The sequence below is a fragment of the Papio anubis genome, chromosome 1 (genome assembly GCF_008728515.1).
Source record: "Papio anubis isolate 15944 chromosome 1, Panubis1.0, whole genome shotgun sequence".
Lineage (NCBI taxonomy): Eukaryota > Metazoa > Chordata > Mammalia > Primates > Cercopithecidae > Papio > Papio anubis.
In genome coordinates this window covers 160,921,572-160,948,924 of record NC_044976.1, presented here as the reverse complement: position 1 = coordinate 160,948,924, position 27,353 = coordinate 160,921,572, and the positions used below count along the sequence as shown (strand labels likewise).

The 27,353-nt window shown below is 35.1% G+C and overlaps 1 protein-coding gene across 6 annotated transcripts in view; it reads left to right on the top strand.

The window, feature by feature from the left end:
• CAMSAP2 (calmodulin regulated spectrin associated protein family member 2) overlaps positions 1 to 26,716 on the top strand; it is a 116,311-nt gene extending 89,595 nt beyond the window's left edge. For 2 of the 6 annotated variants that reach the window (XM_009190491.4, XM_009190495.4), the window contains exons 5-17: positions 1,823 to 1,964; positions 2,323 to 2,462; positions 8,392 to 8,485; positions 10,831 to 10,918; positions 13,256 to 13,338; positions 13,651 to 13,720; positions 14,038 to 16,240; positions 18,464 to 18,600; positions 19,232 to 19,452; positions 20,790 to 20,862; positions 22,008 to 22,123; positions 23,301 to 23,419; positions 23,752 to 26,700. In XM_009190491.4, the coding sequence (XP_009188755.2) occupies positions 1,823 to 1,964; positions 2,323 to 2,462; positions 8,392 to 8,485; positions 10,831 to 10,918; positions 13,256 to 13,338; positions 13,651 to 13,720; positions 14,038 to 16,240; positions 18,464 to 18,600; positions 19,232 to 19,452; positions 20,790 to 20,862; positions 22,008 to 22,123; positions 23,301 to 23,419; positions 23,752 to 24,057 (3,792 nt within the window). In that variant the 3' untranslated portion in view covers positions 24,058 to 26,700. Of the gene's footprint in view, positions 1 to 1,822; positions 1,965 to 2,322; positions 2,463 to 8,391; positions 8,486 to 10,830; positions 10,919 to 13,255; positions 13,339 to 13,650; positions 13,721 to 14,037; positions 16,241 to 18,463; positions 18,601 to 19,231; positions 19,453 to 20,789; positions 20,863 to 22,007; positions 22,124 to 23,300; positions 23,420 to 23,751 lie in introns of all 6 variants that reach the window. The other 4 variants (XM_003893333.5, XM_003893335.5, XM_003893334.5 and 1 more) reach the window with 4 other exon arrangements.
• Positions 26,717 to 27,353: the final 637 nt, after the last annotated feature.

Genomic DNA, 27,353 nt, shown 5'->3' with positions numbered 1-27,353 from the left:
TGCAGGAGGGAGTAGAACAAATGACATAATTCAGTTCTTTGTTCCATGACCCTGGGTGCTTGGCTTAGTCCAATTCAGGTCATAGGCTGAAAACAAACTACTAGTCCCAGACCAATTTCGAGGATGTCCAAGAGGCAGACTATTTTGATCCCAGATAACTGAAGAAAAAGCATGTAAGGATCTGGAACAGTACTAATTGTGAGAACGGTAGCTTAAGCCTAGAAGATACCACTGTGCTGGTTGATTTCTTTTTTCTTTCTTCCTTCTTCTTCCCTCCCCATGGTTGATTTTAAACAGTCTCTTAGCTGCAAAGTGAGGAATTTTTCTAAGGATTATGTTAAATTCATAATCAATTAAAGAATCTATATAGTACTGCAAATAATTTTTTTCTGAATATGGTTACCCCCTGAATTAGGGATGTATTCTTAAATAGAGTTTATTATGCACTGATTAATAAGAACCTTCAGAAATCTTCAAGAGGAAAATATGTTCCATGAATTTTGTCCTTGGGTAGCCAGTGAGAAAAATCCAGGAATAAGTATCTCCTTCATTAATACTGATGCTTTTCTGAGAGATAGCATTGAAAAGAAATCTAACTTCACTACCAAATGTTAGGTATTCTCTTTCAATAAATTTTTGTTTTTCTATTTTTATTCTCACGAAAGTATTTTATCTCATAATTATATTTTAATTCTAAAATACAGAGATGACCAATTTGGATGGAATTAGAAGAAAAAATAGTTTTGATAACCTTAAAAAAATACCAGTAACTTATGTTATATATTTTGCTAGTAAAATACTTGAGTGTGTACATTCACTAAATCTTCAGCATTATTTTACTTGGCTTTAGAAGAGTTAACAACTAATAATAGCTAACCTTTATTGATTGCTTACTATGTGCCCAGCAGGATGCATAGCACTTTGTGTCCATCATCTTACTTAATCTTCCAGTGGTTCTATGAAGTGGGTACTATTATTACCCATTTACAAATGGGAAAATGAGAAATGAGAGTTTAAGTAACTTGTCCAAGATCACAAAACTAGTAAGTGGCAGAACCAGGATCTGAACCAGGATCTGAATTCATTCTCTTAAGACTACTTTTACAGCATGTCTCATTTTTTAGAGAACTATTTTTAAAAATTCTATCTAGCCACACCAAATAATCTTTAGAAAACAAAGGTTTCCTCTCTTTTTCTGAGGGGGAGCAAGAACCCATATACTTGCTCAATTATTAATGAAACCTAAGTTGGGAGGGTGTTTTTTCACTTTCAAAGTTGTTAACTATTTGTGTTTCCTCAACATTCAAATAATAACCCAGAATGTCTTGGTGATACTATTCCAGTTCCTCAAATTTCTTTTAAGAATAGTATATCCTTATACCTTCCTTCTCATTTTGATAACTCTTTCTGCTTGAATAGTATTCTTGCTCTTCCCGTATAAGAATTTTCCGTCTAAATTAAGTCTGAATTAAAGTGGATTAATTTTTTTATCTTCAAAAGAACAGAATTATTTGGATACAAAGTGTTCAAAATCTGTTTTGTGATGCTTTTATATTTAAATATTTAAGCTAAATGTCACATAGTATAAATTAGCAGTATATTATATTAAGTATTGAGCTTCAAAACTATAGCTGTTGTTGCTGTGTATTTAACTGTGGTGATACCTACCGTTATTTAGAAAAAAAAGAAATATTGGTGAGTGGTCTCATTTCTCATTATTTATTTTATTACTGATACATTAGAATTTACGGTACTGATTTTTTTCGTGTGTGTTGCTTGGTACTTACTTATTTTCATGGTTTTTTTTTTTTTTATATTTTAGGCTCGTTATAGGAAAGAGCAAACATTACTTAAGCAACTGCCTTGCATTCCATTGGTAGAAAATTTGTTGAAGGATGGGACAGATGGCTGTGCATTAGCTGCCCTTATTCATTTTTACTGTCCCGATGTTGTCAGATTAGAGGGTAAGTGTTCCAGTGTAATATTTCTGAACTGTAGACAGATGATAACCAATATTTAAGACAATATTATTTTGTACTGCAGCCTACGTGACAGGGTGGGATCTTGTCTCAGAAGAAAAGACAATATTATTTAATAAGTAATGAAGATTTTTTTTAAAAAAAGAACACATATATAATTCTGAGGGAGATAGTTCAAAAAAATAGTGCTTGGTTTCTAAGTCTTAATGTATAATGACTTCTATATTTATAAATGTATGTTTGTTAACTAGAATTGTGTATTTGTACTGATTACAAGATGGATATGAGATATTTATTATCAAATTAATCCAAAGTCACCACCTCGCTCTTTTCTTATTTGAAGATATTTGTTTGAAAGAAACTATGTCTTTGGCTGATAGCCTGTATAATCTGCAGCTGATTCAAGAATTTTGCCAAGAATACTTGAACCAGTGTTGCCATTTCACTCTGGAAGATATGCTCTATGCTGCTTCATCCATAAAGGTAAATTAAATTATTCTTTTTTCCCCTTTGCTTTGTTAAAATATGTATTTTTAAAAAACAAACAAACAAACAAAAAAGCTGGGCACAGTGACTCATGCCTGTAATCCCAGTACTTTGGGAGGACAAGGTGGGAGGATTGCTTAAGCCCGGGAGGTTGAGGCTGCAGCGAGTGATGATCGTGCCATTGCACTCCAGCCTGGGCAACAGAGCAAGACCCTGTCTCAAAAAATAAATAAAATTTTAAAAATGAAGAACCATAGAACAAGATGACCTAGTAACTTTAAGCTTATAGATTAACTATATCAGTCAAAAGAGCTTTTGAAAAAACAGTTTTTGATTTTTTTCTCCTTATTTCGTTTTTTAATATACTATTAACTACAAGTTTCTTTTATAGTGCAAAGCCAAACTTAAAGTCATGTACAGAATTGGCCAGGTGTAGTGACTTGTGCCTATAATCCCAGCTCTTTGGGAGGAAGAGGTAGGCAGATAGCTTGAGCTCAGGAGTTTAAGACCAGACTGGGCAACATGGTGAAACCCCATCCCTACAATAAATACAAAAATTAGCTGGGTGTCGTGGCATGTGCCTGTGTTCCCAGCTACTCGGGAGGCTGAGGTGGGAGAATTTTGAGTCTGGAAGGCGGAGGTTGCAGTGAGCTGAGATCACGCCACTGCACGCTAGCCTGGGCAACAGAGCCAGGCCTTGTCTCAAAAAAAGAAAAAGAAAAAAGTCATTTACAAAATCGATCTGTTGTCTTAATGTTTGCAAAATAGAGAATAAGCCATTAAATGTTTCTTACAATAACAATGCTTACAAATAGTAAGATATCTTTATAAATAATGCTTACTTTTTCTTAAGGAATTTTTAATTTTTAATTTTTGAATTAAACAAAAAATTAATTGAAAAGTAACATTATGTACTATTTAACTACCATTATGCATAAATATATGATATGTATAGTTAAATGATATGGTATCCTTGTGTATTTTTATGTGTACAATGAATCATTGAGCATTAAATTGAAATTTAGTTTGTTTATTCTCACTAGATTAAATATAATTATTCTGTAGTTATCACACTATTTGTCACCTTTATTGTCCTTTGACTGTTGGCTAATGTATGCTGTCAGATTGTGTTAAAAGAATAAAATTTCACATGGGTAGTATTATTTTCTTAATTTTAAGTTGAATATATTTTATTTACATTGATGTTAAATGTTAAAAATAATAATCATGGCCAAGCGGGGGAGGCTGAGGTGGGCAGATCACTGAGGCCAGGAGTTCGAGACCAACCTGGCCAACATGGTGAAACCTCACCTCTACTAAAAATACAAACATCAGCCAGGCGTAGTGGCGTGCGCCTGTAATCGCAGCTACTTGGGAGGCTGAGGCAGGAGAATCATTTGGACCTGGGAGGCAGAGGTTGCAGTGAGCTGAGATGGCACCACTGCATTCCAGCCTGGGTGACAGAATAAGACTATGTCTCAAAAAAAGAAAATCATCATCATGAAGAGATTTTTGAAAATCATTCCATTCCATTCCCAATTTTGAAAATTAAGTTGTGTTATGAATACTATTATTTTTAATACTTCAAGAATTATTTCTTATCCTCCAGATATTATTTTAGTAATGTTAGTGTTGTATTTTATGTGAGTTAATAATATAAAGTCAATTAAGAAATCAGAAATGTTTTCTAATTGAGTCATATTAATTTATGAAACACTGAACTACAATATAAAAACTTTAGGCCAGGTGCGGTGGCTCTTGCCTATAATCCCAGCACTTTGGGAGGACAAGGCAGGAGGATCACTTCAGTCCAGGAGTTTGAGACCAGCCTGGGCAACATAGTGAAACCTTTGTCTTTACAGAAAATAAAGTTAGCCAGGCGTGATGGCACACACTGTAGTACCAGCTACTCAGGAGGTTGATGTTGGAGGATTGCTTGAACCTAGGAGGCTGAGACTGCAGTGAGCCCTGATTGCATGACTACACTCCAAACTTAGTGACAAACCAAGACCCTGTCTTAAACTCAGAAAGACGTAATATTCATGAGCTTTAATCACTGGGAAAATTATTTCTTACTGTACTGACACCTTGTGGCCAAACAGTACAATTATGTTAATAGGATGGCTGTCTTACCAAAGTCCTTAAAATATTAACTTATTTTCTGTCAACAGATAATTTATTGAGCACTTAAGCAGTATTTTTTCAAAATATAGTCAGCTTTCAGTTAACTGCACTAGTAAAATATAACCTAGCACCAGTACTTAAAAACCAATTTTATGCTTTGGCTTTAGAAAGCATACCATAAAGATAAGTGTAAAGAAAAAATATAAATCACAGTAATCTTATTACCCAGAAATATTCTGTCAGTGTTTTGATGTTTTACTGACTGGTGTTTTTTTAAATGCGTAGATTCATTCATTTGTACATTCATTTAATAAATATTTACTGAGCATCTATCATGTGCCAGACACTGTTTTAAACACTGAAGATATAATGATGAGCATAAGTTTTGTCTTTTTAGACCTTATAATCTGGAGGGTAAGATGAGGAACCCTGGAGAATATAGTAATGGATAAATGTGGAAAGAGAAAAAGGGACTCTACCAAGTATCCTCTTGTAAGCCATAGTAAGATTCCCTTTACCTCAAGAGCAATGGAAAGAGAGTTGCATTTTGAAAAGTTTGTTTTCTTAGCAAGCCAAAGAAAAAGCTATTGTGTTCCAAACAAGGCAAAAACATTTGAATCAGAGCAGTTATGATGGAGAGAAGTCGATGAATTCCAGAAATATTTAGGATGCAAAATCTGCATGCTTTGGTTGATGAATTGGACATGGGAGAAGGAAGAATGTGTCAAGGATGACTCCTAGGTTTCTGGTTTGCCCACAGGGATAGTGGTGCCATTCATTGAGATAGGACTGCAGTAAGATCACATTTGTTGGGAAGGTCACTATTTCAATTTTGGACATAGGCCTTTGAGATATCCAAAAGAAAATGCTCCGTAGGCCACTGCATATATAAGTGCAGTCAGTACATTTGAGAATCATTTAGTAGCTGGTGGACATAGGCATGGCAGTGTTTCAAAGAGGGGTGAGATCAGGAATATCAAATGCAGCTGAGAGGTCAGGTAAGATGGGAAATCTGTTTGATTTCGCAACATATGTACATCATTGGTGACTCGAGCAATTGCTGTAAGGGGAATGATGTGATTCAGTGCCAAGACTGAAGGAGATTAGAGAGTAAAAGTGATGAAATGGAGAGTGTCAGTAGAGGCCTGCTCCTAAAAGAAGTTTGTGAAGAGGTAAAAAGATGGGAAGGAGGAGAAACTAGAGAATAGTTATTGAGTGAAGGTTTTGTTTCCTTTATTTTGATGGGAGGGATTGGAGCATGTTTAAAAGCCAAATAGGAAGGATTCTGTTGAGAGGAGAAGGGTAAATATGTAGGAGAGAAAAGTAAGATTAAGAATATAATGGCATTCACAGCAATTTGGATGGAATTGGAGACCATTATTCTAAGTGAAGTAACTCAGGAATGGAAAACCAAACATCATATATTCTCACTCATAAGTGGGAACTAAACTATAAGGATGCAAAGGCATAAGAATGATACAATGGACTTTGGGGACTCAGGGAAAAAAGCGGGAGGGAGGTGAAGGATAAAAGACTACACATTGGGTACAGTGTACACTGCTTGGGTGATGGGTGCACCAGAATCTCAGAAATCACCTAAAGAACTTATTCATATTACCAAACACCTATTGAAATAAGAAATACATTTTTTAAAACTGTAAAGTTTCTGAGAAGTGAAGCAGAGATGAGATCCACTGCATAGCTTTTATGGATTATAAGCATTCTTACTACTTTTTTTAGTCACAAATTTTAATGGCTGCTTCAATTAGTATATATCTGTATATCAACATTCTAAAATTCTGAGAATTTATAGTAAAAGCAAACACTAAAGGTGAAGTAGAAACCTACCAAATGCTCTTCACCACTGTGCATTATCTTCTGTAACAATCCAGACTCTTACACTCAGCCACCTACAAGACAGGTCCACTTAAATGTCCAGTGAACATCTCAATGACTCTAAATTCCTTTCATTACCTGTTTCTCCCAGTCCTCTCCATCTCACTATTACTTGCTCAAGACAAAAACCTAAGAGTCATCACTCTTGATTCTTCTTTTCATCACTTTATTTTTTTAGAGACAGGGTCTCACTCTGTCACCTAGGCTGGAGTGCAGTGGCATAATCAGCCAAATCCTGGTCTCAAGCTGTATTCCTGCTCCAGCCTCCCAAGCAGCTAGGATGACAGGACTGTGCCACCATGCGTGGCTAATTTTTAAAATTTTTATAGAGACAAGCTGTGTTGCCCAGGCTGGTCTCAACCTCCCGGCCTCAAGCAGTCCCTCCTCAGCCTCCTCAAGCACTGGGATTACAGGCATGAGCCACTGTGCCCAGCCTCTTTTCTTCACTTTCTACATACACAATAGCCTTCCAGAACTATCAGATGAGAGATGATATTTGAAAGTCACCAACTTAAATATGAGAAACAAAACCAAGAGAATGCATGAGTTCTAATGGAGAGCATATAGAGTTTAAGGATTATTCATAATTAGCAAGTAGGAAGAAGGCAAGATGTTAGAAAATAACCATATCCAGGATAATCCTAAAAACTTTAATATGAAATAAGACCTTATTAAATATTAATAAATTTGATAGTAACTATTTTATTAAATGCCAAATACCCAAAATTTAGAAAACATATTATTTTAAAAAGTTATGAAAACAGATTTTGTACAGTTTTTAAAAATTCAGCGAATGCCTAAAATTGAAATAATTATTCATGCTTATAGCTTTTATTATAAACGCATTTTAAAATATAAACTTGTAGTAGAAATGTGCTTTTGAGGACCCTTAATCCTTCTCTTAATTTTAAGCCATTTAAAAAATTATTTACATTTTAAAATAGTAATAATAAAAGGTAACGTTGTTGACTTACTAATAACTTTTTGAAGTTAGGTAGATACATTAATTGTATAAATAATGTTTTGTACATTTCAAAATTATTAAAAAATTAGCTATAAAAATTTAGTTCTGGTGTTATTTAGCACTGGTATTACTGTTGAGTTTAGCATTACGGAACACATACATATAACTTATTTTTTTTTTTTTTTTTTTGAGACGGAGTCTTGCCCTGTCGCCCAGGCTGGAGTGCAATGGCATGATCTTGGCTCACTGCAACCTCTGCCTCTTGGGTTCAAGCTATTCTCCTGCCTCAGCCTCCCAAGTAGCTAGGATTACAGGCACGTGCCACCACACCCAGCTAATTTTTTGTATCTTTAGTAGAGACGGGGTTTCACCTTGTTGACCAGGCTGGTCTCAAACTCTTGACTTCGTGATCCACCCATCTTGGCTTCCCAAAGTGCTGGGGTTACAGGTGTGAGTCACCATGTCTGGCCACATAATAATATTTTTTTTTAACACTACATCCAATTACTTTTTGGAGAAATTTATAGGGATCTGTGTAGAACTTAGTTATTTTTTGTGATAACCCCTCTTTAGAGTGTCTTTAGAGGATAACCCCTCTTTAGAGTGTCAGGCGATTGAATAACTTTTTAAATTGTATTTACTTTGGAGTGAAAGTGCCTTATATATTATCTCAGTGTTCTACACAGTTAGAGGTATTCATGCCTGCTAGATCAATTGGGCCACCATTTTAGAATTATAGAGTAAATCATCAGCAAGAGGTTTTGAATAGTAGTTACAGTTTTTACCCACAAGAGTTAATATTCCATCCCATGTTTAATAGCCTGTAGTGAATATACTCCAGTGATGAATGAATGAGATTTAAACCTATATTTTAAAACAATAAAATTCTATTTATCATTAAGTTTTACCTAATGTAGGCTTTCTGTTAAATTTCCTATATAGAGTAATTATTTGGTGTTCATGGCGGAACTGTTCTGGTGGTTTGAAGTGGTGAAGCCGTCTTTTGTACAGCCTCGTGTTATTCGTCCACAAGGAGGTAATCAATCTTTTTAATTTTTAATGTTCCTATGAACAGAAAAAAATGGAATGTTGATATAACCTCACCTGGCTACGTTTTTAGAAAGCAGCCTATTAATTTTTTTTAGATTTCAGCTATTACCCTTGATAGATTCTCCTAACCTCTTAAAATGGTTAGAGGAGAAGAAAAAGAAAATGGAGGGAATGGCTTTGAATTTGAAGTCTTATGATGTGGAACTTTTAGCTGTAACTGTCCATTTCTTTTCTTTGCATCTTTTATCCCTATCCCAGCTTTTATTCCCTTTTAGATTCTTAGTTTTTAGCATCGTGTTACCCAGAATCCCCACAAATTATTGTTTGGCCTTAACCTGCAACTTGAATTTGCCATTAAACCATAAAAAGATTTGTATGGATTTTTAAACCTAGTGGATTTTGTGACTATTATAGTATTATGAACTATTGATTGTATATAATAAGAATAAAACTAGTAAGAAATAAAGGGGTTACTGTAAAGACCCCTAGATATAAGGAACAAAAAATCTTCCTAAATTTTCTGTAAAGTGAAATTTCACATAGCAAAACCAATTTTCTCTTGGCTCCCATTATAGAACTAGAGGTTTATGTCTAGGCTGGGTGCAGTGGCTCATGCCTGTAATTCTAGCACTTTGGGAGGCCGAGGTGGGTGGATTACCTGAGGTCAGGAATTCGAAACCGGGTTGGCCAACATGGTGAAACCTGGTCTCTACTAAAAATACAAAAATTAGCCGGGCATATTGGTGCATGCCTGTAATCCCAGCTACTTGGGAGGCTGAGACAGTAGAATTACTTGAACCCAGGAGGCAGAGGTTGCAGTGAGCAGAGAGCGTGCCACTGCACTCCAGCCTGGGTGACAGAGACGAGACACCGTCTCAAAACACAAAAAACCCAGAGGTTGATTTCTATAGGGGAAAAAATGATCTTAAATTATAAGCTTAGCCCACTAAATAACTTTCTTCCAGCATAATTTATGGAAACATTTCTGTCTGCTACCAATAGCTGTCCCACCCAACACAAAATATGATTATTGTGCATCCCAACAACTTAGCAACTTTCCTTGGCTCCAAAGTTTGTTATTTTGTAACTGCTACCGCTACCTCCACCTCCACCCAGCCTCCCAAAAATAAAAGAAGAGAAAGTGATCGGGAAGGAGGAAAAACATGTAACCAAAGGGGAGGCATAGTCTAGTGAGTACAGTGAGGTTACTTCAGGCAGCCCACCTCATCTCAGGCAAAAATCTGTGAAATAAGCAATAATTCTAGTATTGCTAAGCTTCTTAACGGCAGATTCTGAATTATTGTGTCATTATATAACATTATATAACTTTTTTACATGCCTATAAAGAAATTGAGATGCTCCCCTAAAGCCATTGAATGAAGTCAGATATTCTTAGTAATTTTCATAACCAATATTTGTATAATTTTTTAAAATTATTAACAGAGTTTTCACTACATTGCTTTCTGTGATTTCACCTGTGAAACCCACTGTTCAAAATACCAATAGCTGTTGCATCAGCTCTCAAAGTCAAAAAGTAAATTGAGTCTTCCTCCAGAGTTACTTACAAAAATAAAAGTATACCAGCAGGTTTAATTGTTTTCCAAAGAAATTCTGTTTTTCTCTAATTGACCAAAATACCAGCTATTTCATAAAGAAGCAGAGCTGACCATGTGTGCCTGAAGTTCTATGAAAGCTTTCACAAAATTAAACACTCAAACTTATTTTTGTTTTAAATACATATATTTATTTTATGTTAGGCTTTTCCCCCCTCATTATCCTTAATCAGGTGAATTTTTTAATTTAAGAAATTTTTGGCCAGGCATGGTGGCTCACACCCGTAATCCCAGCACTTTGGGAGGCCAAAGCGGGCAGATCACAAGGTCAGGAGTTCAAGACCAGCCTGGCCAATATGGTGAAACCCCGTCTCTACTGAAAATACAAAAATTAGCCAGGTGTGGTGGCAGGTGCCTGTAGTCCCAGTTACTCGGGAGGCTGAGGCAAGAGAATCACTTGAACCCAAGAGGTGGAGGTTGCAGTGAGCTGAGATGACACCATTGCACTCCAGCCTGTGCGATAGAGTGAGACTCCGTCTAAAAAAAAAAAGAAAGAATTTTTTTTTAAATTTTTTGAACTTAAGTCTGAATACTTCAAAAAGAGCTTAAAGAAACTTGACCCTTTGAAAATTATTTAAGAAGAAAACTTTATGCTATGATTTCTCAATACGTAGAAAGGGAAATAGAAGTTAAATTTTATTATAAATTTATTTATGGTCCAGAATTTTTCATAGAAATATGCTAATTTGAGGGTCTTTTTAAAAATCTTTTATTCCAGCTGAACCTGTAAAAGATATGCCTTCAATTCCTGTCTTGAATGCTGCCAAAAGAAATGTCTTAGATAGTAGTTCTGACTTCCCTTCAAGGTAAACTCCACAATGACTTTATTTTCACCATTTCTGTTCTATTTACTAATTAAATCAAATAATATTATATTAAATAAGGTTTTTAAGAATTTCAGTTGGATTTTGAACTGTTATAATTAGCTTACCCTATTAAAGCCTGTTTTAACTTAAATGTAAATTGAAATATACACTGAAATGAATGTTTATATGTACCATACTGAAAAGATGGGAGAATATATTCTAAATTCCCAATAACCAACCTAAAACTAAACTTTTGATGTGTAACTTGTTCATAATTGAGAACTGTAATAGGTAACTCTTAGGCCTCAGAGGGAAATTTTGAAATTCTATTAGGATTTCTACATATTTTATTTTAAAAATCTTTGAAGGTTTTTCCTGCTGTTTTTTTTTCTGGTTAGGATAGCTATTGAGAGATCACAGTGTTACCCACACAACGGGTGGGTTTGGTCTCTTGGCAGATGACAGTCCAAAGCCACAACCAAGGAGGATTTAACAAGACAAGAGGATTTTATTACTTGCAGCAAGTAAGGAGGACACCGGGAATAATTCCCCAAAGCAGTGCCTCCTCGAACAAAGGTGAAAATAGGGCTTTTAGATAGGCTGGTTAGCTGAATCATTGTGTGTAGAGGTGGAGTAAAGGCAGTAAAGGCGCAGTCATCAGTCATGCTTCTGCATACTGGCATGTATAGAAAATGCGGAATAAGCTCCTCCTTGGATGGGGTTTTTGGTGTGGTAATAGTAATACATCCCCGACTCAGGCATCTCTGCATCCACCCAGTTTGTGTAGTTTTTGTTTTGTAATGTGGGGTTGGGCTGCTTCCTGGAACTTTCTGAAACAATAAAAACCTCAAGGTGCAACAGTTACAAGCAGGTACCTTTTCACAGTGTGTACCTGAAAACCCAAGGACCCTGGGTTACAACAATAGAATATTTATTACAATACTGAATCTTTAATGTTTTAGTACATAATATTAGGAACTAAATTGAAAGCAAAGTGAAAATGTCCTATCATATTAATACCTAGGTAATCCTGACTTCTCACTCAGGTATGTGATAGGAACATTAGTTTGTTTAAAAATGTATTTCAACAGCTCCTATAAGCAGCTTTTTATTTGTATTTATTAGAACCTACAATATATATTGACTTTGGACTCCCTAATCTATCTGATTTTTTAAGTTAAAACTAATGTCTTTTGTGGGTTTTTGGAAATTCAGACACATTCAAAATACATTTTAAAAATTATGAGTAAAACATTCAAAGTAATTTCTGTATGAATTCTTGGCTTAACACAAAAATATGAAATTTAGCAGGCATGGTCGGTCAATAGTGACATTCCCTTCCTTGAAGATTTAGAAAACACTCAGTGTTCTAGGTCATCACTCTTGCTCTATTAAATCTTGAAATTCCACTTTTAAAGTGGAAAGTAAAGCTTTCCACTCAAAGATTAGATTATTCCATAATTATTCTAGGAACCTAAATGGACAGTCTCCCACATTTCTGAAAAATGTTTTTAATTCATGTCCTCTGGAAGACTCATCTCTTTTCTGTCTCTCAGACATCTCAGCGGCTCATTTTTCCTATTTTTTCCAGCAGAAACTCTTTTTATAATGCAGATGGATGTCTACATTCTTTTCCTTGAAAAGTTATTGTGTAGCCATTATTCTAGGCTATTCTGGGTTCCTACTCATCCTCTTGATTTCTGTAAGTCTCCATATGGTCCATTGTAGTTCTCCAACACTGTGGAACTTTTGAGAAATAATTGAAGTATTTTTGCCCTTCCTGGGAATAATGTAGCCACATCTACAAATGTTAGTGCACCTAAATAATGATTTTATGAGAAAGAAAAAAACAAAGGAAGAAGACAGACAAAGCAAAAGATGTTTTCAGCAGCTACTCCACACACTTGGCTGTTAGAGATATACAAACATAGGTCCATGAGCAGAGAGGCTGTCAAGGTCTTTTACTAGGGTGTATTTTATCTATAATTTTTAGAGATTTAAATTTGACCAAAATATTTCAAGTTGGTGAGTTTCATTTTACTTTTTTATATATCAGTTTTTATGTTTATAAAAATGAAAGTAATTCATATCTCACAAGGACATTGAGATGTATATGAAAGTACTTTAAGTTGTTTGGCTAAAAGACATAAAATATATATAGATATGTACTGTAATCACAACCATTGTTTGGTTTAAACAATATATTATGTTTCTATATCTTTAAAATTTAGGATGTAGAATCAGAGGTGGTAGTGTTGTTTCTAACTTAAGACATTCTACCTAAAATTTATATTAAACAACTAAAATATAACATTTTAAATTTATTTTCCATTGCAGTGGGGAAGGAGCTACATTTACACAGTCTCATCATCATTTGCCTTCTAGGTATTCACGTCCCCAAGCTCATTCTTCAGCCTCAGGTAATATATTTGAAAAAGCCTAGGAAAATACTTTTTTAAGTAGGTTACCTGGGAAATGATTTGAGAGTAAATATAAATAAACAAATATCCAGGATTTTTTTTCCCCCCCTGCAAAATGGGTATTATAACACTAAAAGCATGATCAGTTTCACTGTGCTTACTTTTCTTGATAAAATGATCTCTAATTCTCCTTATGTACCTACTTAATTTGTATTGCTATTAATGAATCCTCAAATACGTGAAATCTCTTAAATTGCTATAAGTTAATTTTTTTACGTGATTTCAATGGCTTTTTCTTTTTTGCATTTGAAGGAGGAATTAGAAGGTCTTCATCTATGTCTTATGTTGATGGCTTCATAGGGACATGGCCCAAAGAGAAAAGGTAAACAAAGATAATTACTTTTAGTGTATTCAGATTATTAAGAAATGCAAATTGCATCTGTGTCTTTTATTGATAACCAAATTGCTAAAACTTTTAATTAGTTCCTAAATTTGAAAAAGGCAGTATAGGCAGATGAGAGAGAGGTAAAAGAGGCTAACTTTAAAAAGTAGCTAGATAGCCCTCCCCTTACCTTGAAGACAGTATGATTATGAGAACTGGGGAAAGAAAAGAAATGTAATTTCAAATAATTCTTGTTAAATGATACTAAAAATCATTTCTAGGATTTTTAAAGGATTTTTCTCTTTAACTTTTTTTAGATCATCAGTGCATGGCGTATCATTTGATATTTCTTTTGATAAAGAAGATAGTGTACAGAGATCCACTCCAAACCGAGGAATCACTCGTTCTATTAGTAATGAAGGACTTACTCTGAACAACAATCGTGTATCTAAACACATTAGGAAAAATTTGTCCTTCAAGCCAATAAATGGAGAAGAGGAAGCGGAGAGCATTGAAGAAGAACTTAATATAGATTCTCACAGTGACCTCAAGTCTTATGTGCCCCTTAACACAAATGAACTAAATTCTAATGAGAATATTCATTACAAGCTTCCAAATGGAGCTTTACAAAATAGAATACTTCTAGATGAGTTTGGCAATCAGATTGAGACACCAAGCATTGAAGAAGCATTACAAATAATTCATGATACTGAAAAATCTCCTCATACACCTCAGCCAGACCAAATTGCTAATGGCTTCTTTCTTCATAGTCAAGAAATGAGTATCCTAAATTCAAATATCAAGTTAAATCAGTCTAGTCCTGATAATATAACTGATACAAAAGGTGCCTTGAGTCCCATAACTGACAATACTGAAGTAGACACTGGAATTCATGTTCCTTCGGAAGATATTCCTGAAACTATGGATGAAGATTCTTCATTGAGAGATTATACTGTAAGCTTGGACTCTGACATGGATGATGCATCTAAATTTCTTCAGGATTATGATATACGAACCGGCAACACCAGAGAAGCTTTGAGTCCTTGTCCAAGTACTGTAAGTACCAAGTCTCAGCCAGGCAGCAGTGCTTCTTCTAGTTCTGGAGTTAAAATGACCAGCTTTGCTGAACAAAAGTTCAGGAAACTGAATCATACTGATGGAAAAAGTAGTGGAAGCAGTTCTCAAAAAACTACACCAGAGGGCTCTGAACTTAATATTCCTCATGTGGTTGCTTGGGCACAAATTCCAGAAGAAACAGGGCTTCCACAGGGACGGGACACTACCCAGCTCTTGGCTTCTGAGATGGTGCACCTTAGGATGAAACTAGAAGAAAAGAGGCGTGCTATAGAAGCCCAGAAGAAGAAAATGGAAGCTGCTTTTACCAAACAGAGACAGAAAATGGGAAGGACAGCATTCCTTACGGTAGTGAAAAAGAAAGGGGATGGGATTTCTCCTCTACGAGAGGAAGCGGCGGGTGCAGAAGATGAGAAAGTATATACTGATCGAGCAAAGGAAAAGGAATCACAAAAAACTGATGGACAAAGGAGCAAGTCACTGGCAGATATAAAAGAGAGCATGGAGAATCCCCAAGCCAAATGGCTAAAGTCTCCAACTACACCTATTGATCCTGAGAAGCAGTGGAACCTGGCAAGCCCCTCAGAAGAAACTTTAAATGAAGGAGAGATTTTAGAATATACCAAATCCATTGAAAAGTTAAATTCATCCCTGCATTTTCTCCAACAAGAAATGCAACGCTTGTCACTTCAGCAGGAGATGTTAATGCAGATGAGAGAGCAGCAATCTTGGGTGATTTCACCTCCACAACCCTCTCCACAGAAACAGATCAGAGATTTTAAGCCTTCTAAGCAGGCAGGCCTGTCATCAGCCATTGCACCATTCTCCTCAGACTCCCCTCGTCCTACTCACCCATCTCCACAGTCTTCTAACAGGAAAAGCGCGTCTTTTTCTGTTAAAAATCAAAGGACTCCTAGGCCAAATGAGTTAAAAATAACACCTTTGAATCGAACCTTGACACCCCCTCGGTCTGTGGATAGCCTTCCTCGGTTAAGGAGGTTTTCACCAAGTCAAGTTCCTATTCAGACTAGGTCATTTGTATGTTTTGGGGATGATGGAGAACCTCAGTTAAAGGAATCCAAACCTAAAGAGGAAGTTAAAAAGGAGGAATTGGAATCCAAAGGGACTTTGGAACAGCGTGGACATAATCCAGAAGAAAAGGAAATCAAACCTTTTGAGTCAACAGTCTCTGAAGTCCTATCACTGCCTGTCACAGAGACTGTATGTCTGACACCAAATGAGGACCAATTGAATCAACCCACAGAACCCCCTCCTAAACCCGTTTTCCCACCCACTGCTCCAAAAAATGTTAATCTGATTGAAGTTTCCCTCTCAGATTTGAAACCCCCTGAAAAGGCTGATGTACCTGTTGAAAAATATGATGGAGAAAGTGATAAAGAACAATTTGATGATGACCAGAAAGTATGCTGTGGATTCTTTTTTAAGGTGTAGTATTAATCTGCATAGTTTTGGGCATCTTCATTAGATGAGTGTGGTTGTGTTGGATTTGTGTTTTTTTTTCAGTTGATATGCTTCTTTCAGTAGCAGTCCCTTTTGATACAAGTCCATCCCCGTGGACTGTAGTAACGTTCAAGCACACTGTGGTTTCCAGTATGGACTCAAAGCTGTAATAAATCCTTTTATCACATGTTAAGATATATTCCTTGGTTTTGCTCCTCTACTGCTCTTTCTCACTTTAACAAAAGCCTTTTGAAAATTAAGCTACTCAGATCTCTTCAGAGAGTGATTCCATTTGTCTCTTAATCATGTAACACTGCCATTTTTTTTTAACAGAATGCTACTCTAGACACTAATAGATATTAAAATTTACCGTCTAGAGACTCTGTTCCTTGCAGAGAAAGGGAAACAGAGGGGAAGAAAATCATTAGTGTAAAACAGGCAGTACCTCTGTTGCTTCATTTCTATTCCATTCATTTCCGTATCTTCACCAGTCCATTACTCATCTGCTGGACTATGGTTACAGCTTCTTGACTGGGCCATCTGTCTCCAATCATGCCATTCAAACCCTTTAGCACAACATTCAGGGACTTTCACAGATTTACCTAAATCTTTTTGTCTAGCCTCTTCCCTGTAATTTTATTTTGTACTGTTCTTTAAGATTAACTTCAAGCTTCATCTAAAGCCTTTTATAATTCCTTCAGTCAAGGTCAAATGTTTCATCATTTGTCTATCTATTGTATCCTTAATATACTTACACCTGTCCTGTGTCCCGGAGTTTTCAACTGTTTCGTATGATTTGCTTTGTCTCTTAGACCATGACCTCCTAGAGGTGCTGCATCTTTTTATTTTTATTTATTTGTTTATTTTTTGAGACAGAGCTTCGCTCTTGTTGCCCAGGCTGGAGTGCAATGGTGCGATCTTGGCTTACCGCAACCTCTGCCTCCTGGGTTCAAGCGATTCTCCTGCCACAGCCTCCTTAGTAGCTGGGATTACAGGCATGCGCCACCACCACGACCGGCTAATTTTGTATTTTTAGTAGAGACGGGGTTTCTCCATGTTGGTCAGTCTGGTCTCGAACTCCTGACCTCAGGTGATCCACCCGCCTCAGCCTCCCAAAGTGCTGGGATTACAGGCATGAGCCACTATGCCCAGCCAAGGTACTGCATCTTTTTAATCCCCATAGTATAGTAAAGTGTCTGGCAAACTACAATATATGTAATTTGATAGATGAAGACATATATGAATGTTTGAACTAATTACTTGAATGGTGTCTTCTGACTTTCTCCATTCAGAGTTAAATCTCTCTCTGGGTTTCTATACAAAGCCTGTTGTTTGTGCCTCTTCACCTTGTGATTTTTTTAGGCTCCTTGACCTGAGGTACCATATATTTTAATATATGTAGTATCTGACACTATGTTGTGAATGTATTAAGACACCAAAGAAATGTTTATTGAATTACGCATTGGCGGGGACAGTTGACAAGGAGACATTAAGACAGTGAACCACTTCTACACCAGCTTGTTACTTTGGTGAATTCTGAAGCATTTTGGAAGCCCCCTGAGAACTAGGGCTGTCCCTAAGGATTCAGGTAGAAACTAGGGCAGGCCCAGGAGCCCTATAGATAATGAACTAGCTCTCAAATTAAAAGAACTGTAGAGGAGAAGTATAATCACGCCCATCTTTTCCTCAATGGAAAAATTTTCATTGTACTTCAGAACCTATCAAGCAGACTGTCAGTACCTCAATTTAAAATCATGCAGCAGTAGTTTCATTTATGTGATAAAACATTGGGTGGCTAATTTTGGGATGTTTTTACTTGAGGTATTTTTACTGAGCTTATATTTCAAATAAAATTCAAATGCAATTTTAAAAATTGGTGGGGGAACTCCCTACTCTAAGTTACTAAGTTAGGGTTAAAAAAATCTTTTGTGTTTTTTTTGTTTTTATGGTTGTTCTTTGCAAATCTCATAGGTTTTGACAGAGTGTAATTAAATAAGTTTGCGTGTCCTCTTTTATTGATGGAACTGTTACCACTGTAGTTCAGTTCTTCCTTCATAATTCCTGAACCACATCCACATTCAGAAGGGTTATAATAGAGAGTTCAAACTTTCAGTTATAGAACTAACCACAAAATGTGACTGTAACAATTGAAAATGAGAATATTGGTACCTAAAATGTTTCATTGTTTTCAATGAAATTCGTTCTTAGGATGATCAAAAAGCAGAAAATGATATGGCAATGAAACGGGCAGCTTTGTTGGAGAAAAGATTAAGAAGGGAAAAGGAAACTCAACTCCGGAAACAACAGTTGGAAGCAGAAATGGAGCATAAGAAGGAGGAAACAAGGTAAAGGAAATTGCTGGGTCAGTGCTAGATCTGAACTTTAATGATGCATGGGCATATTTAGAAAAAGTTGGTAAGTATTCAAAGAGGTGGTCTCTCATTAATTTTTATTAACAGATTTTTTTCCAGAGAAGTTTGTAGTATAGATAGAGAGCTGGATCAGTGCTACTTTTTGGTGCTTTGTAGAAATCAATTTATTTCCCCGAAGTATTGCCTAATTTTACATTTTTATCTTAAGTTTAAGGCATCGCGTGGTAAAGTTCTCTAGAAACATTAATTTCAATAATTAATTTAAATGTTTAAAAAACATTAAAATAACTTTCCTGGGAGACAGGTATACACACACACACACACACACACACACACACACGTGTAGATACATACACATACAACCTAAATTATCTCAAATACCTTTATTTTTTTAAATTTCTTTGACTCTTCCTTCCCTCCTTTATTTATTTCTGCTTAATCCCATGTCTCAGCAGAATCATCAAGTAATCACGTACCTTTTAAATGAACCATTTATTCCCCAACGTGATGAAATAGAATTATCCCTTCTCATATCAAATACATAACTCCTGTGTGATTTGTCTTTGGTATGCAGAATAAGTACTGTAACCATTTGATTTCTTAGGCGTAAAACTGAGGAGGAACGTCAGAAGAAAGAAGATGAGAGAGCACGCAGAGAATTTATTAGGCAAGAATATATGAGGCGGAAACAACTGAAACTAATGGAAGATATGGATACAGTAATTAAACCCCGTCCTCAAGTAGTAAAACAAAAAAAACAGCGACCAAAATCTATTCACAGAGATCATATTGAATCCCCCAAAACACCAATAAAGGGTCCTCCAGGTAACATAGCTTATTATGAAGAGTCTGTTCATAAAAAACACCAGCTTGGTTGGTTTGTCATACTAACTTGGTTGTACTTTGATATGCAAAATTGGATACACACTTTGAGATTATGCATGCTCCCTTTTAGAAAACCAGAATGAGCAAATGAAGTTTTTAATGAATTGAATGTATTATGTGTGCATGCATATATTCAGCAGAACAAATGTGAATGCTAAAAATCAAATCTAAATATTAATCTATTAGGGAACTCTGCCCTCAGATATAATCTCCTTGAACTATTAACTGCCCTTTACATACTTACAAATTTAAAGAAATGTTATATGCATGAAATGTACAAGAAACATGTTGGTATAATAAGGAATGTAAGATCAAGAGTTCATAAGTCCATCCTTGAAGATAGAAATGGTTGAAAATCCAAATTTATAATATCTGGAGTTGAGAGAACATATTTCCTTTAAAAGTCAATATGCATACTTATTATTATTATTATTATTATTATTATTATTATCATCATCATCATTTGAAATGGGGTCTCAGTCTCTTGCCCAGGCTAGAGTGCAATGGTGTGACCATGGCTCACGGCAGCTTCCACCTGCCTGGGTTCAGGTGATCCTCCCACCTCAGCCTCCTGGGTAGCTGGGACTACAGGTGAGTGCCACCATACCCAGCTAATTTTTTTGTATTTTTTGTAGAGATGGGGTTTCACCATGTTGTTCAGGCTGGTCTCGAACTCTTGGGCTCAAGTAATTGGCCTGCCTTGGCCTCCCAAAATACTAGGATTACAGGTGTGAGTCACTGCACCTGGCCATACTCTTTATTTTTAAAAAATCTTGGGCAGGGATAAATTTGTAAAAAGAAAAGAAATCTTTATTAAAACCAAATGCCATGGAAGTTTTTTAGAGAATTCTCATAACTATACCAAACCTGAGGAAAAATAACATAATATTGACTATTTAAAGAGAACTCTGTATTCAGGCCTGTAAAACGAATTGATATAATTTTCTACCTAGAATTTAGATACCATGAAATATTTTTTTTTCTCTTTAGGATCACAGTATCATGTCTCATATTAACACTTTCCTTTTGGAATGCAAGTTAGTTTTATCATTATTTCCTAAAAGTAGGTTCCTTGCTAATTTTAAATAAATTGTGTATATATGCATGCAAGCATATTATGTGTTTAAATTAAAAGTACAGAGAAAAGGAAAAGAAACTACAGAAGCTCAATTTTTATATGCTGGTGTTATCTAATGAACAGACTCTTTGCTAGTTGCTCCTTTTAAATTTCTAATTTTGTTTTTATTCAGGATCATGAATTTATCGTGTTTTTTCAGTCTCTAGCCTTTCTTTGGCATCGCTGAACACAGGTGATAACGAGAGTGTACATTCAGGCAAGAGGACGCCAAGGTAAATCCATAACATACGAATATTTTTACAGAAAAGAGTATAGTACCTGCAATTACACAAATACTAAGTAAAAATTCTTTCATGTTTTTATTTTATATTTTGTAATGACTAAATCATAATCACAAATTTTTCTAAGTTTTGCTGACTTAGGACTGAGTTTCTGTTAAATTATGTAAAAAGGTCTATTCATTTTTCAGTGCTTTTTGTCTTTTAGAATTTAGAATTATTGACATTGATAACATACTTTTTATAAGCTATGAAACATTAACAGTAATTGTACATCAGTAATTGCTAATATGATTCTTATTAAATCACAGTCAGTAGAATGAGAGTACCACCTTCTCTAGTCTATCACTAATACAAAGGGGTTTTCCCCACTAGAATAATTCCAAAGTGGGTTGCCTATGACTTAGGAAAGATCTCGTTTATTTTCTTTCTCTAGTATATAGATTAGAAGCTAAAAGTCAGTATTTTATTACTTTATACTATAATATCATATCAGAAGAGAACATTTCTAGTGACAATCATCATCTTAGAGTTCTTATCTTTGTATTACCATCCTTTGTGTTATTTGCCTATTTTCACATGGAAAAACATTCATTCTTTCCATAGATATTTATAGAATGCTTACTATGTTCTAGGAACTTGGATGTGTAGCCGTGAATAAGACAATGTTATATTATTTTTTATTATTTATTTATTTTTTATTTATTTTATTTATTTTATTTATTTATTTATTTATTTATTTTTGAGACAGAGTCTTGCTCCGTCGCCCAGGCTAGAGTGCAGTGACATGATCTCGGCTCACTGCAACCCCTGCCTCCTGGCTTCAAGTGATTCTTCTGCCTCAGCCTCCTGAGTAGCTGGGATTACAGGCGCGTACCACCACGCCTAGCTCATTTTTGTATTTTTGGTAGAGATGGGGTTTCACCATATTGACCAGGCTGATCTCGAACTTCTGACCTTGTGATCTACCTGCCTCAGCCTCCCAAAGTGCTGGGATTACAGGCATGAGCCACCATGCCCGGCCTCATCATATTATTTTTAGGCCTTTAGGTTGATTTTGGTTGGTACTTTCATATATACCCTCTGGGCCCCATTTTTTCTCTGTTTGAGACATAAAATATATTTTATTTTCTAATTAGATCAGAGTCTGTAGAAGGCTTTTTATCTCCAAGTCGTTGTGGCAGTCGAAATGGAGAAAAAGACTGGGAAAATGCATCAACAACTTCTTCAGTGGCTTCTGGAACGGAATATACAGGTTAGTGTCTATACATTTTTAGAGAAACATTTGAATTTAACACACTCTTAAATGCAGGCTATACTAAAGAAAATTTTATTGGCTCACCTTTGGGCCTTAAGCTCAGATGACTAATAAACAATGAATGCAGGTGGTCACTTTCAGGTAGTTGAGTAAGTTTCTAAACAAAATTAGTGATGCCACTTATATCTCATCCCTCTAACCAATGCTGGCCATTTCTGTGTGTAGTTTGGGTCTGCAGAAGTTTTAGAGAAGTTCTACATAGTTCCTCAGTACTGAGTAAAGGCTAGAATCTACCAAGTCCTCTCCCTAATACTGGGATTTCAGGTATCCAGAATTGTGCATCTTTAGCAAGTATTAAGAGGCTCTAAAAGATAAGAATGCATTGAATCTAGGAAGGTATCTAGCCTCACATATCCCCACCAAGTCCTCTTCTAGCTTCTAGACAGGCATGATTGGAATAAAAGCAATGAAGAGTAGAATGTGGGTTAAGGACACTTCTAAATAAATGAAGCAGGAGAGAAATCAGAAGAAATGTCAGCAGCATGTTGAGAGGTAAGATAGGAAGGCATGGGAGAACATGTATGGGGAAGAGCAGAGGGAAAAGGAGATGCCTCCATCTATCCATGATAGAGTGGAAGTGGAAACCCTGGAAAGGCTAGAGGTTAGAACTTGCTAGAGACCCACTCTGTAGCTTTTAATACTACCTCCTACAGCCAGTCTGACAGCCTTTAAGGCCTGGGATTTGACAGTATTTCCATGTTACTCCCTCTGCCTCTCTATGTTAGTTCAGTTGAACAATCTGAAAAAGAAAAGTATTTTTTGCCTTTTGAAAAGACTTAAATTACTCATGGACCCATTAGACTCTAAGCTAACCAGTAACCTTATAGATTTAAGAAAGAAGGTTAAATAGGCAGTATGACAGTTACAGCAATATTTTATTTTTAGTACTGCTCTCACAGGGTACTCCAGAAGGCCATAGGAACATCCTCCATATCTCTGGGTGGATAAAACAATGTTTTGGTTGGATTGCAGCCAGTAAGAGGCCTTTAAGCACAGAATTTGGTCTTCTATTACAATATTTCAACAGTGTAGGAACAATTACATCATTTTAAAATAGTAGTATTTCTGACTTAGGAATGTTATTTTTATTATTGTTGTTAAATCCCTACCATAGGACCAAAGCTCTACAAAGAACCCAGTGCAAAATCCAATAAGCACATAATACAGAATGCTTTAGCTCATTGCTGTTTGGCTGGAAAAGTAAATGAAGGTCAGAAGAAAAAAATACTGGAGGTAAGCATGTTTGCATGAAAATTAAATTTGGCAAACTGTAGAAGTCTTTTATCCGTTCAAGAGAATGTACTCTCATGGGCCTAGAATTTCAACAGCATGTAAAAAGATCTATAGCTAGACGTTTTCATTATCAGATTTAGTTTACTTTCACATTGGGTTCTGGAAGCCTGCAGATTTGATTAAAGACTAGCAGCAATAGGCTTTAAAATTTGTCATTGTAATAATGTTATAAAATGTGACTAAGAAATGTAACATAAATATATAAACTTTATTCAGCAAAATAAAGGGTTTTTATTAGTGGTGTTATGTTGTTTTTATTTTTTATTTTAAAGGAAATGGAGAAATCAGATGCCAACAACTTCTTAATCTTGTTCCGGGATTCAGGATGCCAGTTCAGATCTTTGTACACTTATTGCCCAGAAACCGAAGAAATCAATAAACTGACTGGGATAGGCCCTAAATCTATCACTAAAAAAATGATTGAAGGACTTTACAAATATAATTCTGACAGGAAACAGTTTAGCCACATACCCGCTAAAACTTTATCTGCCAGTGTCGATGCAATTACCATTCATAGCCATTTATGGCAGACCAAAAGACCAGTAACACCCAAAAAACTGTTACCCACTAAGGCATAGAAGTTGGGAAATGCTTGCTTCAGAACATTCATGGTAAATTTGCACTTCATCTTTCCTGCCTATAGAAAATCTTTCTAATTGCCAACAAGACTTTTATTAATTAAAACTGGACATTAAGCTCTGTTGTCATGAACAACTGGAATGTAAACCACAGTGTTTTGGAGTGCAGAAGATTCTCACTTAGGTGATAAGTCCAAGTGATGAAGGAAATGTTTTAATTCACAAATGGAGATTTGTATGTGTTATCAAGTTCACCTGCTTGATATTAGATACATTAAAGCACTGAATTTTCATGGATATTAATTGGATTTGTCATTGAAATATGGTTAAGATTACAAATTATGTGTTTTATTTGTTGCTTTTTTTTTTAACCTTTTAATGTATATTCTTGTCTTCAGATGGTTTATTTTGCTATTTTTCTCTCCTGGGGGTTTATTCTAAGATACCTTTGTATTTTGTTTCATGTGGAGATCATGAAAGTAGGAAATATACCTTCAGAAGTAACTCGCACCTTTCTTATGATGTTAAGAGAAACACTAGTGTTTAGTTTTACAGTAACCCTCATATTTTAGTGGTGTTACCGCATTTGCAAAAATTATTCTGCTAAGTATTTACAACTCTATTTATTATTCACTCAAGTATTAACATTCTCTATTAAATAAGAGGAGGTGTTGTAAAGAGCTGCTAGTAGGTTCGCTTTAAACCACATGAGCTTAACCAAGAATATGTTATAAGAAGTTGCTGATTAAATCAGTGCTGTTTTTTACACCACTTCTGGCCAACTCAGAATAATTTAGATTGTTCTTTTAACAAAAAAGGCTTTCTATCTCTTTTAAAGTAAGTCACTTTATAAGTTGGCAGAAGTGAATGACACTTTGAGAGTAGTCTTTCAATCTGAAGATGTAAGACTTCCTGAAACAAGTTCTCAAGAAGTCTTTACATTATATTTATAACTCATATAAAATTATATTTAGAATTTTTAAACATGTACAAAGGGCTACGTTTTAATTTTAAAATAGCTTCACATTATTTTACTTATATTGGGTTTTTCTTCGTTTTAATCCTTTTCAAGTGGAATGGCTTAGATTAAGTATACACTTGAAATCTCCTCTACATGATCTTTGTTCTTTAACAGTGTATACCAGAGGGTTAGTTGGGGAAAAACTTCATTCTCAGGAAAAGACTTGAATGATTATGTGACCCTGTTATGTTTCAGTGTTGTGACAACTGTGTAAACTAGGGGGGGAAGACAGTATTGTATCATAAATGAGATGCGTAGTTTGTTTTCTTTCATGGGAAGTAGAGATAAAAATATATACATTTCTCTAATTGAGTTGTTTAGAGAAAGAACTAATGTCTCATATGATGTATTTACTTATTTTAAAAAAAAAGAGTAGGAATGAGATGTCCCTGAGCTGTACTTTTCTATTATTATAAGGCCTTTAGGCATCAGTGCATCTGGGTTATCAACATTTTCTCAAATGCTGTCAATATTTTACTGTAATTTATGTTCTTATATTTATGTATATTTGTTAAAACTGTAAAAAAATTTCACAGATTTTTTCCCAATACCTGTGCAAGATACATGTGTAGCTCAAAACTATTTGTGATCTACTGTTTGCATGTAAGAGACCAGGATATGTAACTCTTATATTTTAAGTGTATACATATAGTGTATATAACATATGGATATTAAAAATGGGGAATTGCACATTTTACCTTTTAGACAATAATTTCTATCACAATTAGAAGGAAGTGATTGTCAAATACACATTTAGATTAAAACTAAAAAATTATAAATGAATCTAATCAAAATGTGAATAGTAGTCAAAAGGATAATTTAATAAGCATTTTACATTACTAAATTTGTTCATTTCAATATTAACTAAATTTCCCTCATCAAAGCAATCTTTGTGATATTACTTAGCTATTATATAAAGAAAATTGGATGCAAGACAATGGAGAAACTATTTAAAACTAAACAGGACCACCCTTTATTCTTAAATTTGTGTGTGTCCAACAGTTGAATTGAATGTCTATAAGGTCTAAAGGTAGAATGTGAATATTGCCACAGAGTTCATTGCTCTCAGTATAAGATTTTACTTTATTAATGCAGAAGGAATATGGATATATTTCTTTAAGTCTGCAGATTTTTTTATTATGGTGCAGCTTTTTTTTTGAATTATGTTTTTAAAATTATACAGTTGAAAAATATGCCATTTCATAAAGTCTGGGGATTTTCATCAACCTTACTGAAACACATTGGTGCTTTCATCATCAGAGGTCAAATTATTATGATAACTATTCCATTAAGTTTGCCAAACATTTGTTGTGATTACCAGTGCAGCCTGTCAAATTCTGCTATTTGACACAGCTTTGGAAAGCTTTTAGTTCTTCTTGGTTTTTCCATTTTGTATTAGAATGACTGTTACAGTTTTATTTGGCTGTTTAAAGCCAAATTCAGCTATTTAATTATGGTTTCATGGACACTGTTGAGCAATGTACAGTGTATGGTGTGCTTACCTGTCCACTCTAGAGCATTGCTTACAGGTTTTTTGTTTTTTCAGATGCTGTGCTGTAAAATACTGTCATATTTGCTATTTCCTGGTACAGTGTAGTTTTTCCCCTTTCATTTGAATAAAAGCATGGCACCAAATGACTCCTTTTCTGTTTCTTGAATAAAATGTGGTTTTTGGTAAAATTATTTGAACTTGAGAGAACTCATTATATAGTTTTTCTATCCCCTAACCTATGTTTAATTTAATAACTTGAATATTCATAACAGGCAACTTGAAATAATTAGACTTTTAAAAATACTAACTTAAGGCAATGTTAAAAAGTCTGTAACTTTCTATGCTTAGCTCAGACGGTCTACATAGTATGATTTATAAATGTGCTTATCTTACATTAATCTTACTCATACTAATTCACTATCTTATGGTGAATTGTACCAGAATTAGTGCTCTATGTCTTTGAAACTGAATGGCCAGTGAACTCACTGATCTAGAGTAGCCATGAGAAGCTAGTTTTTGACCATTATTTTATAAGTTTCACTTTGATTTTGCTGATTCTGCTTACTCAAAGAAAAAAGTGTTTTTAAGAAAAAAAAGATCTGATAACAAAACTATAAATCTTCTTGCATAATTATACACATGAAGAAATATGTGGTTAGTAGACATAAATGTGGTTCTCTACCTTGGGACCTTTTTGATAGGTTCTGTATCTTCAGAACACAGCTATCCTTCCACAATATTTACTAGTACTTTAATTTTCAGAAATAAAAATATTTAACCCTA